Genomic DNA, 20,074 nt, shown 5'->3' with positions numbered 1-20,074 from the left:
GCAAGCATACCATATGCCTTCTTGACCACTCTATCCACCTGTGCAGCACCTTCAGGGTACAATGGACCTGAACTCCCAGATCTCTCTGCTCATCAACTTTTCCCAAGTCTCTTCCTTTTACATTATAGCTCGCTCTAGAATTAGACTTTCCAAAATGCAGCACCTCACATTTGCCCGGATTGAACTCCATCTGCCACTTCTCCGCCCAACTCTCCAGTCTATCTGTATTCTCTGACAGTCCCCTGTGGAACACTACTGGTCACGTTTCTCCATTTCAAGAAACTCCCTTCAACTACTACGCTCTGTCTCATGTTGTTCAACCAGTTCTCTATCCACTGAGCAAGAACACCCTGCACACCATGTGACTTCACTTTCTCCATTAGTTTACCATGGGGAACCTGATCAAACAGCTTACTAACGTCAATGTATGAGACATCTACAGCCCTTTCTTCATCTATCAACTTGGTCACTTTCTCAAAGAACTCTCTTAAGTTGGTAAGGCACGATCTCCCCCGACCGACTCCCAGAGCTACCTTGACTACACCTCCTCCCACGCTGCCCCCTGTAAAAACGCCATCCCATTCTCCCAATTCCTTCGTCTCCGCCGCATCTGCTCCCAGGAGGACCAGTTCCAAAACCGTACAACCCAGATGGCCTCCTTCTTCAAGGACCGCAATTCCTCCCCCCGATGTGGTCGACGATGCCCTCCACCGTATCTCTTCCACTTCCCGCTCCTCCGCCCTTGAGGCCCGCCCCTCCAACCGCCACCAGGACAGAACCCCACTGGTCCTCACCTACCACCCCACCAATCTCCACATACAGCGTATCATCCGCCGTCATTTCCGCCACCTCCAAACGGACCCCACCACCAGGGATATATTTCCCTCCCCTCCCCTATCAGCGTTCTGTAAAGACCATTCCCTCCGTGACTCCCTCGTCAGATCCACACACCCCCACCAACCCAACCTCCACTGCAACCGCAGGAGGTGTAAGACTTGTGCCCACACCTCCCCCCTCACTTCCCTCCAAGGCCCCAAAGGAAACTTCCATATCCGCCAGAAATTCACCTGCACCTCCACACACATTATCTATTGCATCCGCTGCACCCGATGTGGCCTCCTCTATATTGGGGAGACAGGCCGCCTATTTGCAGAGCGCTTCAGAGAACACCTCTGGGACACCCGGACCAACCAACCCAACAACCCTGTGGCTCAACACTTCAACTCCTCCTTCCACTCCACCAAGGATATGCAGGTCTTTGGACTCCTCCACCGTCAGACCACAAAACACGACGGTTGGAGGAAGAGCGCCTCATCTTCTGCCTGGGAACCCTCCAACCACAAGGGATGAATTCAGATTTCACCAGTTTCCTCATTTCCCCTCCCCCCACCTTGTCTCAGTCAAATCCCGCGATTTCAGCACCGCCCTCCTAACCTACAATCTTCTTCCTGACCTCTCCGCCCCCACCCCACTTTAACCTAAAAACCCTCACCTTGACCTCTTTCCACCTATCACATTTCCAACGCCCCTCCCCCAAGTCCCTCCTCCCTACCTTTTATCTTAGCCTGCTGAACACACTTTCCTCATTCCTGAAGAAGGGCTTATGCCCGAAACGTCGATTCTCCTGTTCCTTGGATGCTGCCTGACCTGCTGTGCTTTACCAGCAACACATTTTCAGCTCTGGACTTCAAACAGGCACTACAACTGGCTTGATCAATGGGAAATTTGGCGCAAGTTGGTTCAGTTATCACTGATTGTAGTAAAAGGCTTGGTCCCAAGCTTGTTTGGGCAGAATGGATCAAAAAGATTCATCTAGATTGGCTCAACATTTTTTGATTAGAAAATGGCAGCCTGAGTGACTTTCTAATTAAATATCCGACAGTTTTTCGGGAAGGTCAAGGGACAATCAAAGGAGTCAAGGCCAACTTGCATGTTTATCAGGAAGCAAGTCCATGATTTTAGGAGGCCATTTACCTTACAGGCAAAAGTACAGTCAGAAATCAGAAGGCTGGTAAAAGAAAGAATTATCAAACTTATCCAATTTGCAGAATAGGCAGCATCCGTTGTACCGATTATGAAGTACAAAGGGTCAGTTTGCCTTGGTAAATAAATGGTAAACTGCTTTTCGCAGCTATGTAAATGCCCAATTCCTCACATAGAGGTAGAGACAAAGCTGGCAGGGGGGGCTGTCTTTCATGACGCTGGACATGAGCCTTGTGTACTTGCAATTGCAGTTAGATGGGGATTCCCAGAAGTATGCCACAATTAATAACCATAAAGTTGTTGTGGTTCTGTTCGCCGAGCTGGGAATTTGCGTTGCAGACGTTTCGTCCCCTGTCTAGGTGAAGTCCTCAGTGCTTGGGACCCTCCTGTGAAGCGCTTCTGTGATGTTTCCTCCAGCATTTATTGTGATTTGTACCTGCCGTTTCCGGTTGTCAGTTCCAGCTGTCCGCTGCAGTGGCCGGTATATTGGGTCCAGGTCGATGTGCTTATTGATTGAATCTGTGGATGAATGCCATGCCTCTAGGAATTCCCTGGCTGTTCTCTGTTTGGCTTGCCCTATAATAGTAGTGTTGTCCCAGTCGAACTCATGTTGCTTGTCATCTGAGTGTGTGGCTACTAAGGATAGCTGGTCATGTCGTTTTGTGGCTAGTGGGTGTTCATGGACGCGGACCGTTAGCTGTCTTCCTGTTTGTCCTATGTAATGTTTTGTGCAGTCCTTGCATGGAATTTTGTACACTACATTGGTTTTGCTCATGCTGGGTATCGGGTCCTTCGTCCTGGTGAGTTGTTGTCTGAGAGTGGCTGTTGGTTTGTGTGCTGTTATGAGTCCTTGTGGTCGCAGTAGTCTGGCTGTCAGTTCAGAAATGTTTTTGATGTATGGTAGTGTGGCTAGTCCTTTGGGTTGTGGCATGTCCTCATTCCGTTGTCTTTCCCTTAGACATCTGTTGATGAAATTGCGGGGTATCCGTTTTTGGCGAATACATTGCATAGGTGTTCTTCTTCCTCTTTTTGCAGTTCTGGTGTACTGCAGTGTATTGTGGCCCTTTTGAACAGTGTCTTGATGCAACTTCTTTTGTGTGTCTTGGGGTGGTTGCTTTCGTAGTTTAGGACTTGGTCTGTGTGTGTGGCTTTCCTGTATACCTTTGTGGTGAATTCTCCGTTCGGTGTTCTCTGTACCATCACGTCTAGGAATGGGAGTTGGTTGTCTTCTTCTTCCTCTCTAGTGAATTGGATTCCTGTGAGTGTGGCGTTTATGATCCGGTGTGTGTTCTCTATTTCTGTGTTTTTAATGATTACAAAGGTATCATCTACATATCTGACCCAGAGTTTGGGTTGAATTTGCGGTAAGACTGTTTGTTCTAACCTTTGCATTACCACGTCTGCTATCAGTCCAGAGATGGGTGAGCCCATGGGTGTGCCGTTGATTTGTTCATATATTTGGTTGTTGAATGTGAAGTGTGTTGTGAGACACAGGTCCAGTAGTTTGAGTATGCCGTCTTTGTTGATAGGTTCCCCGTCTTGTTGTCTGTTCTGTATGTCCAGCAGGTTGGCTATTGTTTCTCTGGCTAGGGATTTGTCGATAGAGGTGAACAGTGCCGTTACATCGAATGAGACCATAGTTTCTTCCTTGTCTATGTGTATATTTCTGATGTCCAAGAATTCCTGTGTTGACTGTATAGAGTGTCTGGATTCGCTGATCAGGTGTTTCAGTTTCTGCTGTAGTTCTTTAGCCAGTTTGTGTGATGGTGTCCCTGGTAGTGATACTATGGGTCTGAGTGGGATGTTTGGTTTGTGCACTTTAGGTAGTCCATAGAATCTGGGGGTGTTGTTGCTTTGAGGTTTCATTCTCTGTAGGTCAAACCTGGTTATCTGTCCGTTTTTTTTTGTAGGTTCCTCAGTGTGTTGTTTATCCTATTGGTGAGCTGTGGGGTGGGGTCAAACTCCCTATTTTGGTAGGTGTTGATATCTGCAAGTAGTTGTTGTGCTTTTTGGATGTATTCTGCTTTGTCCAGGATGACCGTCATTCTGCCTTTGTCTGCTGGTAGTATGATTATGTTCTTATCATTTTTTAGTGCTTCCCTCTCCTTGGTGTTGAGGTTATGTGTTTGTCTTTTCCTTGTTATCAGGGGTACGATACTTTGTCTAACTGTTTGTTGTGTCTCTTCTGTCAGTCCATTGTTTCCGAGTGTGCATTCTAGTGCTGCTAGGAAGTCTGCTGTCTTGGCGTCCCTGTGGTTGTAGTTGAGTCCCTTGGCCAGTATTGTTCTGTCTGTGTCTGTGAGCTGTCTGCGGGAGAGGTTTCTAATCCAGGAGTGTGTTGTGGTGTCCTCTCTGTTGCGTGTTAGTTTGGCCATTTTTTCTTTTAGTGCCATTTTTTTGCGGTGTGTGTCCTGTTCTGTACTATGATGATGGCCTGTTCTATGGTCCGGGTCCATTCCTGATTGGTGGTTTTTGAAATTAACGATTTTTGGCGCGCAATTTCTTGTCTGTATTTGTGTAGTCTGTTGTATGCATCTGTAATCATTAATTGGATCATCCTGAATCCGTTCTGTCTGGCTGTGTTCCTAGCTTGTGGGTTGTTGACTGGTGGTCTGTATCTGACACATGGTGGAAGGATTCGATTCTTTCGGCATTTGTGCAGGAACAGGACTTGTTCGTATGTGGCACTTAGGCGGTTGGCACAGGATTCCCATTTCCTACAGGACACCATCACACAAACTGGCTAAAGAATTACAGCAGAAACTGAAACACCTGATCAGCGAATCCAGACACTCTATACAGTCAACACAGGAATTCTTGGACATCATCAGAAATATTCACATAGACAAGGAAGAAACTATGGTCTCATTCGATGTAACAGCATTGTTCACCTCTATCAACAAAACCCTAGCCAGAGAAATAATAGCCAACCTGCTGGACATACAGAACAGACAACAAGACGAGGAACCTATCAACAAAGACTGCATACTCAAACTACTGGATCTGTGCCTCACAACACACTTCACATTCAACAACCAAATATATGAACAAATCAACGGCACACCCATGAGCTCACCCATCTCTGGACTTATAGCAGAAGCGGTAATCCAAAGGTTAGAACAAGCAGTCTTACCGCAAATTCAACCCAAACTCTGGGTCAGATATGTAGATGATACCTTTGTAATCATCAAAAACACAGAAATAGAGAACACACACCGGATCATCAATGCCACACTCTCAGGAATCCAATTCACTAGAGAGGAAGAAAAGGACAACCAACTCCCATTTCTAGACGTGATGGTACAGAGAACACCGAACGGAGAATTCACCACAAAGGTATACAGAAAAGCCACACACACAGACGAAGTCCTAAACTATGAAAGCAACCACCCCAACACACACAAGAAGTTGTATCAAGACACTGTTCAAAAGGGCCACAACACACTGCAGTACACCAGAACTGCAAAAAGAGGAAGAAGAACACCTTCCTCTGTATTCGCCAAAAACGGATACCCCTGCAATTTCATCAACAGATGCCTAAGGGAAAGACAATGGAATGAGGACATGCCACAACCCAAAGGACTAGCCATACTACCATACATCAAGAACATTTCTGAACTGACAGCCAGACTACTGCGACCACTAGGACTCATAACAGCACACAAACCAACAGCCACTCTCAGACAACAACTCAACAGGACGAAGGACCCGATACCCAGTATGAGCAAAACCAATGTAGTGTACAAAATCCCATGCAAGGACTGCACAAAACACTACATAGGACAAACAGGAAGACAGCTAACGGTCCGCACCCATGAACACCAACTAGCCACGAAACGACATGACCAGCTATCCTTAGTAGCCACACACTCAGATGACAAGCAACATGATTTCGACTGGGACAACACTACTATTATAGGACAAGCCAAACAGAGAACAGCTAGGGAATTCCTAGAGGCATGGCACTCATCCACAGATTCAATCAATAAGCACATCGACCTGGACCCCCAATATACCGGCCACTGCAGCGGACAGCTGGAACTGACAACCGGAAGCGGCAGGTTGTCACTATAAATCACTATAAATGCCGGAGGAAACATCACAGAAGCGCTTCAAGGAGGCTCCCAAGCACTGAGGATGTCACCTAGACAGGGGACGAAACGTCTACAACACAAATTCCCAGCTCGGCGAACAGAACCACAACAACAAGCACCCGAGCTACAAATCTTCTCACAAACTTTGAATAACCATAAAAGGTTTGTACTAACATAAAAGACTGCCATTTGGGGTATCGTCAGCCTGTCTAATTTTTCAGCAGAAAATAGAGAACGTTTTACAAGACCTACTCCAAGTCACCATTGATCTAATCAAGCAAAAATAACAGGGAAGATCCATAAGGAGCATTTAGAATTTGAACATAGACCTTCAATGTTTGTCCCTGATGGGTGTATGCTTTAGAAGGATAAAACGTCTGTTCCAGGCACCCCAAGTGAGCTACGTGGGCTACACAGTTGAAAAGACCACGTTATACCCATTGGAAGGTAGTGAGGGCAATCACAGGTGCCTGGTCTCCCACATCTGTATTGGAGCTAAGGTCTTTCCTTGGACTGGTGAACTATTATGGAAAGTTCATACATTACCTGGCCTCCATCCTGGCAGGTTTGCATTAATCCTAAAAACAAAGGTCAGCCTCAGAAATAGTTGCATAGCCAAGCCAGAGCTTTTAAGGAAATTAAAAGACAGCTATCATCCTCTATGATCACAAGCAAAATCTGGTAATGACACGCAATGCCTGCCTGTATGGCTTTTGGGTAGTATTAGCTCATCAGCGGCCCAATGGAGAGGAACACTCAATTGCAAACACATCCAGGAGTTTGGATAATGCAAAGCATAAAAACGCCCAGATAGAGAAGGAAGGTTTGGTGGTCAGACTTGGAGGAAATTCCATCAATACTTTACTGACATAAATTTGTAATAATAACAGACCACAAACCTCTGTTTGGTCTACTTAAAGGACAAGGCAATGGTGTCCATAGTTTCTGGCAGAATTCAGTGGTGGCCTCCAGAACTAAGTACGTATAATTACAAGTTGTCCAGGAGGCCAAATAGCAAATGCGGATGCATTGAGCCACTTCCCACTGGCAGCTACACCACACTGGTACTGCCACTGGAAGAGTCTAATGGTTTTAAATTTTCTGGACACACTTCCAGTCACAGCTGACATCAGACTTTGGACTCAGTAAGATCCAGTCCTTGCAAAACAAACAGATGGAGGTGATGGGGGCAGTCAAAAGGCCATCACAACCAGAACTAAACCTTTTTGGACCTGGAGAGATCCGATCTCAGGAGGAGAGGGCATATTATTAGTGGGAACAAGAGTGATTGTCCTGATTAAATGTTGCTGTCTGACACTGTTTGAACTCCACCAGGGTTATCCAGGGATTTTCAAAACGAAGATGTTAGCGAGAAGTAATGTCTGAGGAAGGGTAATTGGTCCCAAAACAATAACTGATTTCTCTCCACAGATGCTGCCAGACCCGATGAGCTTTTCCAGCAATTTGTTTTTGTTTCTGATTTCCAGCAGCTGCAGTTCTTTCAGTTTTAATTGAGAAGTATTGTCTGTTGGCCAGGAATGGATGCAGACATAGCTGCATTGGTGGGGCAGTGCCCAGAATGTCAACAAAGAAAAAAATTACCACTAGCAGCTCCCCACAATCGTGGGAATGGCCAGCAAAATCATGGATTCAGTTACACGTCTACTATGTGGGTCCTTTCATGGGCTTAACATTCTCAGTCATTGTGGACACTCAGAGCTCATTTGTCAAACATGGGGTCAACGATAGAAAAAGGGCACTTTTTTTGCAATAGACTCTCAGAGGTGTTGGTGACAGATTGTTTCCCAGCAAGAAGTTTCAGTATTTCCCAAAGTTGAAAGCCAGCTCCATACCATCCATCATCAAAAAGTCTGGCAAAAAGAGCAGTCCAAATTTTGAAGGCAAACTTAAAGAAGCAGCTTCACTTGATAATAAACTGTCCTGGTTCCTCATTGATTTTAGAACCACCCCTCGCGTAACTCCAGTGATCGCTTTGGCAGGAGAAAGTGAGGACTGCAGATGCTGGAGATCAGAGCTGAAAATGTGTAAGTCTGTGCTTTGGCAGACTTGCTAATGTAGGGAAGACCCTGCACCATGTTAAAGCTGATCTTCCTGGACCAGGGGGAAGAGGAAGATCGGCATCACGAACATCAATGCTGCACACTACTTCACTAAGTGAGGAAATAGATTACTTCAGGGGACAAAGTTTGGTGTAGGAACAATGGAAATGGCTCTGCATGGGTAAGTTATAGTCTACACAATTTCAGGTCCAGTGATGTAAAAAGTTCAGGTAGGTGTGATGGTCCTGAACAAGCATGTGGACCATATGAAAGCTGCAAACTCTCAAATGGCGGAGCAAAATGTTCTCAGCTCCTCAACTGCCTTTTCAATTGCTCCAAAGCCCGTGAGTTCTCTCTCTCTCCATCAAGCATTGAATTTACCTCAGAATTTGAGATGGAAACAGTGAGGATACCACCTCTGCACCATTGCTACCAATTACCCTTCCTCAGACATTACTTCTCGCTAACATCTTCGTTTTGAAAATCCCTGGATAACCCTGGCGAGCTACTATGCGTTACAAGCCACTTGAATCAGAGGCAGAATTGGAGGATCTTGACCCGGTGCTAAAAGGCCCCATGAGGAAGTACAGAAAAGCACTAGCCTATGTCCACAAAGACAGAAGGGGAGGAATGTAGTAATTGTAACAAGGTCAGCCAGATGGACCTTAGGCTATTAATCTGGTCCAATCAGGGAGCACTGGCTGACAGAAAAATAGAAGTGTCTTCCCTGTGTCTCACACCTGCACAAAAAAAGTGTCAGACATCCTACTCACTCTACGAGGGCCGGATCAACATCAAAGATTATCCACATCAAATAAAGAGCCACTTGGTGATGGAATACTGTCAGATGTGAGTGATGGGGACGAGGGTTGCCGTGGCTACTCGCCAACATCTTAAAAGGAGAGGCAGGAGAATCGTAAAAAGGAAACTAACAGGTGTGGCTAGAGATGTGAAACAAAAAATAAACAGAAAATATTGAAGAAACTGAGCACGGCTGAGAGAAGAAAGCAAAGTTAATTCATCAACCCAGAGTCGAAACGTTAACTCTGCTTTCTTCCCACAGGCACTGCAAAAGAAAAATCTTTACAGCGTAAATAAAAGATCACAATTTTTTGTTTTATGTTCGAATTGTCCCAGTTCTGAGAGGATGAAGTAGCCTGGTAGCAAAGTCGAGTGCCTTCTGGCAAGAAGCGCCCTCTCGCTCAGTCAGTCAGTCACTCACACACTATCTCTCTCTCATGTTCAGAAACAAATTAGAATTTACCCGCACTCGGCGACGCCATCTTCCCCGAACCGTCACATGACCCACTCGCTACCACCCCCTGCCGCCCCGAGGGCAAAATAAACACCGGCGAATTGTTTTTTTTCGAACGGAATAGTTTCCGATTTCAAATGCGCTGTTTGGGGTTTTGGATTTTTACAATAAAGCAAAACGCGTGCAAAAAGTTAGCGCCTCGACCGTTAGCCACCGGCAATCTCGCGACATTAGTGGGCGGGGGAAACGGGGCGCGTTCTGATGGACGTCAGCATTGGCCGATCGGAATCCGGCGCCTCGCCAATGGCCGTTGGCCTGGAGATGATCCCCGCCTCCAGAGGAGGCCGGATTGGTCGTTGCTGACGGTTACTCGGTCGTCACTGTCAGGAGCTGATCTGTAGTTAGAGGGGGGTGAGGGGCTGTGCTGGCTGTCATTAGTTCCACAATGGCCGCAGTTCTTAGGGTCGCTCTAAGGCGCAAGGTAAACCGTTGGGACTCGCGTGTGGGGTGATGGAAGACGGGCAATACTAGAGAGGTTCCGCAGAATGTTCCAGTACCGTGCACGTCAAGATCGTTTCTCGCCGTCGGTTTTATTTCAAACCTTAAAGATGTAGAAACCACGTCTCTGTATGCAGAAGAAATCTCAAAAGAATAATATGCGCGCTTTCTTCATTTTGGTAATAGACACGCTTTAGCGTGCAGCAATTTGTATTCCCAGCCGCCTTTCGTCCTCTTGACCTTTCCAAGTGGTGAAAATCAAACTCGTTCTATTTATATGTTTTGCAGTTGTCGTTTTATTTCACCTTTCATCGTGGTTTTCTGCATATTTGGATCTAATTGTTCTATATCCCCGTGTATTTCCCTTATTTGCTTTGTTGCAAGGGATGAAAACGCTTATTTACGTGGTTTGAGTTTTTAAACGTGTCTCAAATACTTGGCAACCGTCTCAGTTTCCAGTGACGACTTTGTTATTGTGCCCATGTCACTGTTAAACCTCAGAATATTAAATACAGTAGATCTGCAATTATTCTTTACTTCCCTGATTTAACGCGTCAGTGATCTAATTGAAAAGCTAAATCGTTGGAGAAATTCAGCAGGTCCGTCAGCATCTGTGGGGGGAAAAAAGCAGAGTTAACATTTGGGGTCCGTTGACACCTCTTCAATGATCTGACTTGTGGACCTTAAATTTTTCGATTGTTGCTTACTGGGGTTCACTATTACTGGTGTAACCCATCTGAAATCATAAGGTATCCAAGCTAATTAGTTTCTTAATTCAATTGGTCAGTGCCCCTTTTTCTCCTGTGGTTTGTACTCGGGTTGTCTTGAGAGAAAAGCAGATAATGCTTGTTCATACACTATGAGCAAATTACTGTAATTGCTGGAATCTGTACTGAAAACCCAGCATTTGTTTTTGTTTTCAATGCTTGTTCATATTTTTACTCGGCATGTACAGTAGAAGCCTGTAGGTCAGCTTTAGTGGGTGGTTTCCATAGCTCCCTAGTTATTGGTTCAAACATGTTGGAAAGGGTTGTCCTTGGTTTTCTGCCCTCTGGCATTTTCGTATTTTTATTCTCTCATTCCTTTCATCCTCTGTGGAATAGTTTCAGAAATCTCACTATTATGTTCAAATATTGTAAGTGCAAAGGCTTAATCAAGATCTTTTTGAAATGGGAAGAAAAAGTATCCATTTTAATTTTTTTTGCAAGTTTGCTCATTGAGCTGGTTAGGTTTGTTACCATGCTAGGTAACATCATCAGTGAACCTCCGGTGAAGTGCTGGTGTTCTGTCCTGCTTTCTATTCGTGTCTTAGTCTGTTAAGGTGGGTGATATCATTTCCGGTTCTTTTTCTGAGTTAGTAAATGGGGTCCAAATCAATGTGTTTATTGATGGAGTTCCGGTTGGAATGCCAGACCTCTGAATTCCTATCATGTTTCTGTTTAGCCTGTCCAAGGATGGATGTGTTGTCCCAGTCAAAGTGGTGTCTTCCTTCATCTGTGTGGAAGGATAGGAGTGATAGCTGGTCTTTTGGTGGCTAGTTGGTGATCGTGTATCCTGGTAGCTAGGTTCCTGCCTGTCTGTCAATGTAGTTTTTGTTGCAGTCCTTGCAGGGTATTTTGTAAATGACAGTCGTTTTGCAACTAGCCACCAAAAGACAAGAACAGCTATCACTATGATCCATACACACACTCAAAGAAGGACATCACTTCGACTGGGATGACACATTCATTCTGAGGACAGGCTAGACAGAGACTTGCGTGAGATAAAGAACCGGAAATGATATCACCCACTTTAGCAGATCAAGACACGTAAATAGAAAGTAGGATAGAACACCAGCGCTTCACCGGAGGCTTGCTGAAGATGTTACCTAGCATGGTAGCAATGTCTGAAAACAAACCTACCAGCATACCAAGCAAACTTACAAAAAGAACCTCAACCTGAGCTACAAATCTTGTCAAATTTCATATTTTTTAAATTGTCAGGTTCCATTTACTGAATACAACAGTAATGATTTAAGGACAAGTCTTCTACACCTTGCACTGAAATCTTGATTTACTCTTCAGTTGTACAAGCCTTCAATTTCAATTTCCAGCTGTGTTATGGCATTCTTTCTTCCTCTTCTGTCAATATGTGTCTTACATGTTTTCACTGGATGGAAATATCATTGGCTGAGCCAACATTTATTGCCCATCCTTAGTTGTCCTTGAGGGTGTTAGTGAACTGCCTTGTTGGTGACTTGGCAACTTGCAAACATTAGAATTTCCATGAGCTTCTGCCCATACAGTCTTGTCCATGGTAGGTCATTGGCTTTGGAAGGTGCTGTCAAAGGAATCTTGGTGAATTTCTGCACTGAATCTTCCAAATGATGCGCACTGCCACTGTATGTTAGTGTGGGAGGAAGTAAATGTTTGTGGTAGTGGGCTTCTTCGTGGATGGTGGCAAACTACTTAAGTGTTGTTGGAGCTGCCGTTATCCAGGCAAGTTGGTAATATTCCATCATATTTCTGATATGTGCCTTGGCTTTGGGGAGTCCAGATCTGGACATCTGCTTCAGTATCTAAGTAGTTGTGAGTGGTGCTGAATATTGTATAATCATTTTTTGAACATCCCCACTTTGATCACCTGGAGGGAATGTCATTGAAGCAGCTGAAGATGATTGGACACTACCCCATGAATTCTTGTAGAGATGTCCTGGAGCTGAAATGGCACATAATTTCTGTACTCCTCTATCACTGTCTGGTATTGGTATGACTTCTTTATAGCATTGATAATTGACTTCATTCTTAGTTCTCTTCTCCAGAGCTCATTTCTTTATTGTCCTTCTTTTCTGGTCTTTAAGGAGAAAGTGAGGACTGCAGATGCTGGAGATCAGAGCTGAAAATGTGTTGCTGGAAAAGCGCAGCAGGTCAGGCAACATCCAGGGAACAGGAGAATCGACGTTTCGGGCATAAGCCCTTCTTCAGGAATGAGGAAAGTTTGTCCAGCAGGCTAAGATAAAAGGTAGGGAGGAGGGACTTGGGGGAGGGGTGTCAGAAATGTGATAGGAGGAAAGAGGTCAAGGTGAGGGTGATAGGTCAGACTGGGGTGGAGGCGGAGAGGTCAGGAAGAAGATTGCAGGTTAGGAAGGCGGTGCTGAATTCGATGGATTTGACTGAGACAAGGTGGGGGGAGAGGAAATGAGGAAACTGGTGAAATCCGAGTTCATCCCTTGTGGTTGGAGGGTTCCTAGGCGGAAGAGGAGGCGCTCTTCCTCCAACCGTTGTGTTGTTGTGGTCTGGCGATGGAGGAGTCCAAAGACCTGCATATCCTTGGTGAAGTGGGAGGGGGAGTTGAAGTGTTGAGCCACAGGGTGGTTGGGTTGGTTGGTCCGGGTGTCCCAGAGGTGTTCTCTGAAACGCTCCGCAAGTAGCCAGCCTGTCTCCCCAATATAGAGGAGGCCACATCGGGTGCAGAGGATGCAATAGATGATGTGTGTGGAGGTACAGGTGAATCTGTGGCGGATATGGAAGTTTCCTTTAGGGCCTTGGAGGGAGGTGAGGGGGGGAGGTGTGGGCGCAAGTCTTGCACCTCCTGCGGTTGCAGGGGAAGGTGCCGGGAGTGGAGGTTGGGTTGGTGGGGGGTGTGGATCTGACGAGGGAGTCACGGAGGGAGTGGTCTTTACGGAATGCTGATAGGGGAGGGGAGGGAAATATATCCATGGTGGTGGGGTCCGTTTGGAGGTGGCGGAAATGATGGCGGATGATGCGCTGTACATGGAGGTTAGTGGGGTGGTAGGTGAGGACCAGTGGGGTTCTGTCTTGGTGGCGGTTGGAGGGGCGGGGCTCAAGGGCGGAGGAGCGGGAAGTGGAAGAGATACGGTGGAGGGCATCATCGACCACGTCGGGGGGGAAATTGCAGTCCTGGAAGAAGGAGGCCATCTGGGTTGTACGTTTTTGGAACTGGTCCTCCTGGGAGCAGATGCGGCGGAGTCGAAGGAATTGGGAGAATGGGATGGCGTTTTTACAGGGGGCAGGGTGGGAGGAGGTGTAGTCCAGGTAGCTGTGGGAGTCGGTCGGTTTGTAGTAGATGTCCGTGTTGATTCGGCCGTCTGAGATAGAAATAGAAAGGTCGAGGAAGGGGAGGGAGGAATCTGAGACTGTCCAGGTGAATTTGAGGTCGGGGTGGAAGGTGTTGGTGAAGTGGATGAACTGTTCAACCTCCTCGTGGGAGCACGAGGCAGCGCCGATACAGTCATCCCAATCCTCCCACTTCCTCCAAACGAAAGGAGTAGCCGTGGGCACCCGCACGGACCCCAGCTATGCCTGCCTCTTCGTAGGATATGTGGAACAGTCCATCTTCCACAACTACACTGGCCCCACCCCCCACCTTTTCCTCCGCTACATCGATGACTGTATCGGCGCTGCCTAGTGCTCCCACGAGGAGGTTGAACAGTTCATCCACTTCACCAACACCTTCCACCCCGACCTTAAATTCACCTGGACAGTCTCAGATTGGGGAGACAGGCCGGCTACTTGCGGAGCGTTTCAGAGAACACCTCTGGGACACCCGGACCAACCAACCCAACCACCCTGTGGCTCAACACTTCAACTCCCCCTCCCACTCAACCAAGGATATGTAGGTCTTTGGACTCCTCCATCGCCAGACCACAACAACACAATGGTTGGAGGAAGAGCGCCTCATCTTCCGCCTAGGAACCCTCCAACCACAAGGGATGAACTCGGATTTCACCAGTTTCCTCATTTCCCCTCCCCCCCCACCTTGTCTCAGTCAAATCCATCGAATTCAGCACCGCCTTCCTAACCTGCAATCTTCTTCCTGACCTCTCCGCCCCCACCCCAGTCTGACCTATCACCCTCACCTTGACCTCTTTCCACCTATCACATTTCCGACGCCCCTCCCCCCAAGTCCCTCCTCCCTACCTTTTATCTTAGCCTGCTGGACAAACTTTCCTCATTCCTGAAGAAGGGCTTATGCTCAACGTAGATTCTCCTGTTCCCTGGATGTTGCCTGACCTGCTGTGCTTTTCCAGCAACACATTTTCAGCTCTTTTCTGGTCTTTAACCTTGCATGACTTTCAGAATTGTACGTGATTTGTCCTCTGCTGAATTTAGATTAAATGCTGTTATCTCAATTACACTGAAAATATCTTCAACTAATTCAAAGATCCATACACTGAAAATATATTTAGTTGTTAAAGCATTTTGTTCAAAGTTTGGGTGAAGATTTGTAGCTCGGGTGTTCGTTGTTGTGGTTCTGTGGTGTCATTTCGTGGCTAGTTGGTGTTCATGGATGAGGATCGTTAGCTGTCTTCCTGTTTGTCCTATGTAGTGTTTTGTACAGTCCTTGCATGGGATTTTGTACACTACATTGGTTTTGCTCATGCTGGGTATCGGGTCCTTCATTCTGGTGAGTTGTTGTCTGAGAGTGGCTGTTGGTTTGTGTGCTGTTATGAGTCCTAGTGGTCAGTAGTCTGGCTGTCAGTTCGGAAATGCTCTTGATGTATGGTAGTGTGGCTAGTCCTTTGGGTTGTGGCAACGGAACGAGGACATGCCACAACCCAAATGACTAGCCACACTACCATACATCAAGAACATTTCCGAACTGTCGGCCAGACCACTAGGACTTATAACAGAACACAAACCAACAGCCACTCTCGGACAACAACTCACCAGGACGAAGGACCTGATACCCAGCATGAGCAAAACTAATGTAGTGTACAAAATCCCATGCAAGGACTGCACAAAACACTACATAGGACAAACAGGAAGACAGCTAACGATCCGCATCCATGAACACCAACTAGCCACGAAACGACACGACCAGCTATCCTCAGTAGCCACACACGCAGATGACAAGCAACATGAATTCGACTGGGACAACACTACTATTATCGGACAAGCCAAACAGAGAACAGCCAGGGAATTCCTAGAGGCATGGCACTCATCCACAGATTCAATCAATAAGCATATCGACCTGGACCCATTATACCGACCACTGCAACGGACAGCTGGAACTGACAACCGGAAGCGGCAGATTCAAACCACTACAAATGCCAGAGGAAAGATCACAGAAGCGCTTCACAGGAGGCTCCCAAGCACTGAGGATGTCACCGAGACAGGGGATGAAACGTCTGCAACACAAATTCCCAGCTCGGCGTTAGAAATATATTGCTATTCTTTCAATTGTTGAGATAAAATCCTGGAATTTCCCCTCTACCTACAGCACATCATCTGCAACAGTTCAAGAAGGCAGCTGGGGATAGGCAATAAATGCTGGCCTAGCCAGCAATTCCATGAGTAAGTTAAATACAAAATAGTTCTCAAATGGTCAAAGCTTTGGTGGTGGAAGTGGATCACTCTATCACCTCCATGCACCACATTGTAAGGTTTCAGTGAGTTGTAGATTCTATGCTCTGCAACATTATTAATGTTTAGTGCAGACATAGAGCTAGGGTGAAATACTTATTCCCAGCATCCACCCTAGAAGGAGGGAAGAGATTAGATTGCCTACAGTGTGTAAATAGACCCTTTGGCCCAACAAGCCCACACCCAATCTCCAAAGAGTAACCCACCCAGAACCATTTCCCCCTGACTAATGCATCTAACACTATGGACAATCTAAAATGGCCAATTCACCTGACCTGTACATCTTTGGACTGTGGGAGGAAACCCATGCAGACACTGGGAGAATGTGCAAACAGTCGCCTGAGGCTGGAATCAAACTCTGGTCCCTGCGCTGTGAGGCAGCAGTGGTAACCACTGAGCCACCATCCTGCCCCATTTTTTTATAAACTTATCTCTGTCCTCTTGTCCAGTACCTACAGCCCACCCTGTCTCTGCAACATCCTCCAGCCCTTACCAACCTGCCCAGCTGTGTACCTTCCTCCACACTCGGCAGCACATGATATCACTGCAACCTTCTCCAGTCCCCGCAGCATTCGTCCATCCTGTTGTACAGCACCTCATTTCCTCTAACCTTCTACTATCCTTCTTAACCTCGTTATCTGTACAAATCCCTCCAGTTCCCACTGCATTTCCTGCCAATCCTCCTTTTGCATAACATTATGAAGCCACTTGAACCTTACCTAAGGATATGGTGATAAATTTTAGGCTGCAGTTTTGGTATGTTGCTATTAGTCAGAAATCTGCTCACAGCTTGCCTGGTTAGCTTTTATAAGTAGTCAGAAAAGACCCTTTTTTCTGAAAGAACTTTGTTCATCCACACTGATTTAAAGCTGCATATTTTATGGTCACAATTTCAACTATTAACTAGAATTGCCCAATGAAGTTTCAAGGTCACTGCTATCACAATTGTAATACAAAATACAATAGCCTAAAGCATTTTTTTCATTTACAATGTGATATTTCTGATAGCAAATCTGTCAACTTTTAACTATTAATGAGTATAAACTCCTCGATTTTGGTAAGTAAACTTGCCCTTCAGGAAGACAGAATATACATTGTAATGGTTTTGGGTTTCTCTGCAGATACTAGTCCATACAAAATTACGCATTATCATATTTTAATCTTTCCTATCAAGATTTTTCTCTGGCACAGCACTCTAATTACTCTAACCAAAGCCACAAACAACATCTCTAACTGTGATTATGGTGAATCATAGAATCGTAGAATGTTTACAGTACAAAAGTGGACCATTCTGTCTGTTAAATCTGTGCTATCCCTTTGAGGAGCAATTCACCAAGTGATACTCCTATACCTCTTCTCCATAGCCCTGCAAAAATGTTTGTTCTTTTCACAAAATCCAAATCCTGTTGAAATCCTTGATTGAACCCGCCTCTTAACGCACTTTCTCAGGGAGTGCATTCCAGATCCCAACTACATGTTGCATGAGAAGTATTTTCTTCATGTAATTATTGCTTCCTTTGTCATTATTTTGGACCTCTTCTCTCCTGGTTCTTGATCCTTCCACTGTCCGGAGTAGTTCCTCCCTGTGTACTCTGTTCAGGCCCCATGATTTTGAATTCATAATTTCTCAATTTTTTTCCAGCATTATCCACCACTGTCTAGTTATTTTTGGATTGCCTTCACATGATCCCCCTTTCATGTCCAATTATAGCTGGACAGAATCTTCTGCAATCTCCTCCCTTTGTGAGAATTTCTCTGTAATATGTCAAGTGTCTATGATTGGCTGCTTCCTCTTCCTCATCATGGCAGCATCTACAGGAATGTGGATCAGCTTTTACAGACCAATTCATGACTCAGTAGGGAGACTGTGTCATATCTATTCTAGTTAGCCATTGAAAAGTTTACAAGTGTCGTCTTTGTCTCCAGCCAGCAATACAATTTCATGCTCTTGAGTCAATTCAGTTTTTCTACTTTGATTTTTTGGTTCCCGGTGAAGCAGATGTTCAAACCCTCAGCATCTTGTTCAACCTCCAATCGAGCATCTATAACCTCTCCACTGTATCACATCTTGCAGCTCTTTAAAGCAGTTTCACTCTTTAAAATGCTAATGTTCACATCTGTGTGTTGGCTACTCTCAGATCCAACACTTCATTAATATCAGTTCATCCAAAGTTTGCTTCTCCTCCTACTTCTCACCAAGTCCCATTCATTTGTTGACCTTGCTAATGTACATGAGTTCCTGATCCATTTTCCTTTGTTATTTAAGGGGATGTAGGCGTTGCCAGCCAGGGAAGAATTTGTTGTCCATATCTAATTGCCCTGAATTGAGTCCATTTCAGAGGGCAGTTAAGAGTCTTAACACATCGCTTGCCCCATGTGAATCCAGATCTATAGCATAGATGGCTGATTTCCTCCTTTTTTTTTTATAAGATATTAGTGAACCAGATGGGTTTTTAAAATAATTATAGTTTCATGCTCACCATTATTTCATTGTTTTCTGGCTGAACATGTTAAAACCCTGGAGAGAGTGCAAGAGATATTCGCAAGTATGAAACCAGGAATGAAGAATTTTCAGTATAAGGAATGATGAGAGAAATTGGACTTATTCTCCTTTTAGAGTAGAGAAGATTTAAGAGATGGTTTTCTTGAGATATTCAAATAATGAACAATTTTGATAGGGTAAAGGAGGATATTCTGATTCCACTATTCGGTGTATCACTGAGGATCACTGTTTCAAAGTTGTCAGCAAGAGAGCTAGGAATGAGGTAAGGAGAAACTTTTTTAGTCAGTTAAGGTTTAAAATATGCTACCTGGGAGAGTGATGGGGGTAGGTTCCATAGGTTTCAAATAGAGCTGAATGAATATTTAATAGTGATGAATTTAGAAGGCAAGAGAGAGAGGCTGGAGAATGAGGCTGGCTGGGTAGTTCTTTCAGGAGCCAGTACAGCCGGATCAAATGCCTCCTCCTGAATTGTACAATTCTATGATTTTTATTGAGGCTAGCTTTTTAAATCCAATTTTATTACCTGAAATTACATTTCATTATCTTCCATGGTGGAACTTGACTCATTCACTCTGCCACCATCTCAAATATACGGTTGTCAATTTTAAGTCCTTTCAGTGTCCTGTCCCTAACTTCCTCCTGCCCTAGAACAATTTTCACCTTCTCAGTTTTGATGTGTGCATTTTCCACTCTCTTATCCAGAACACAAGGCCTCTCTCTAATCTTTTTTTCTACATTTCTCTGCATATTTCCAACTTTCTTTTTAAAGACCCTTCCTAAAACTAATCACCTCGATGTCGTACTAATGGTCCTCTCTGGCTCATAGTACTTTTCATTCTCACTCAGATAAACTTCTGAAACACCTGGAGAATTTCTTTTCAACAAGCTAATGCCAGTTTTGTGAAGTATCCAATTCTCAATCATTGTCTTGAATTTATTTATAACTTGAGAGTCAGTTAGCTCAATTGGCTGGACTGCCAGTTTGCAATGTACAGTGATGCCAACAGCATGGGTGTAATATCTGCACACACTGAGGTTACCACAAAGGGCACCTCACCTGAAGTGTGGTGAGCCTCAGGTTAAGCCACCACCAGTCATCTGAGAAAAGCCATATGCTCTAGTAACACTATGGTGGCTTTACCTTGTGCCTGTTATACTTTATATTTGAAAAACAGTTGAATGGAAATTGAAATCTACCTTTTCCTTGCTGTATGACTCTACTCAATTAGCACAATTGAGTAGTATGGGATGGAAATTATTTTATACCATTAAACAGAGCTACATAGACAACTAAAGTGCTACTAACTGATTTATTT

The 20,074-nt window shown here is 45.1% G+C and overlaps 2 protein-coding genes across 2 annotated transcripts in view; one reads left to right on the top strand and one right to left on the bottom strand.

The window, feature by feature from the left end:
- The window catches only part of lin52 (lin-52 DREAM MuvB core complex component), a 96,835-nt gene extending 87,242 nt beyond the window's left edge, over positions 1-9,593 (bottom strand). The window contains exon 1 of the mRNA XM_087989643.1: positions 9,402-9,593. Coding sequence (XP_087845769.1) covers positions 9,402-9,420 — 19 coding nt within the window. The 5' untranslated portion in view covers positions 9,421-9,593. The remainder of the gene's footprint in view (positions 1-9,401) is intronic.
- A 170-nt stretch (positions 9,594-9,763) lies between these two features.
- aldh6a1 (aldehyde dehydrogenase 6 family, member A1) overlaps positions 9,764-20,074 on the top strand; it is a 33,510-nt gene continuing 23,199 nt past the window's right edge. Inside the window, exon 1 of the mRNA XM_087989641.1 lies at positions 9,764-9,873. Coding sequence (XP_087845767.1) covers positions 9,838-9,873 — 36 coding nt within the window. The 5' untranslated portion in view covers positions 9,764-9,837. The remainder of the gene's footprint in view (positions 9,874-20,074) is intronic.

Source organism: Chiloscyllium plagiosum, unplaced genomic scaffold (assembly GCF_037043375.1).
Source record: "Chiloscyllium plagiosum isolate Xiang-an unplaced genomic scaffold, Cpla_swu_hap1 HiC_scaffold_8, whole genome shotgun sequence".
Taxonomy (NCBI): Eukaryota; Metazoa; Chordata; class Chondrichthyes; order Orectolobiformes; family Hemiscylliidae; genus Chiloscyllium; species Chiloscyllium plagiosum.
Note: the sequence above shows the minus strand (reverse complement) of the source record. Positions and strands in the feature narration are given on the sequence as shown.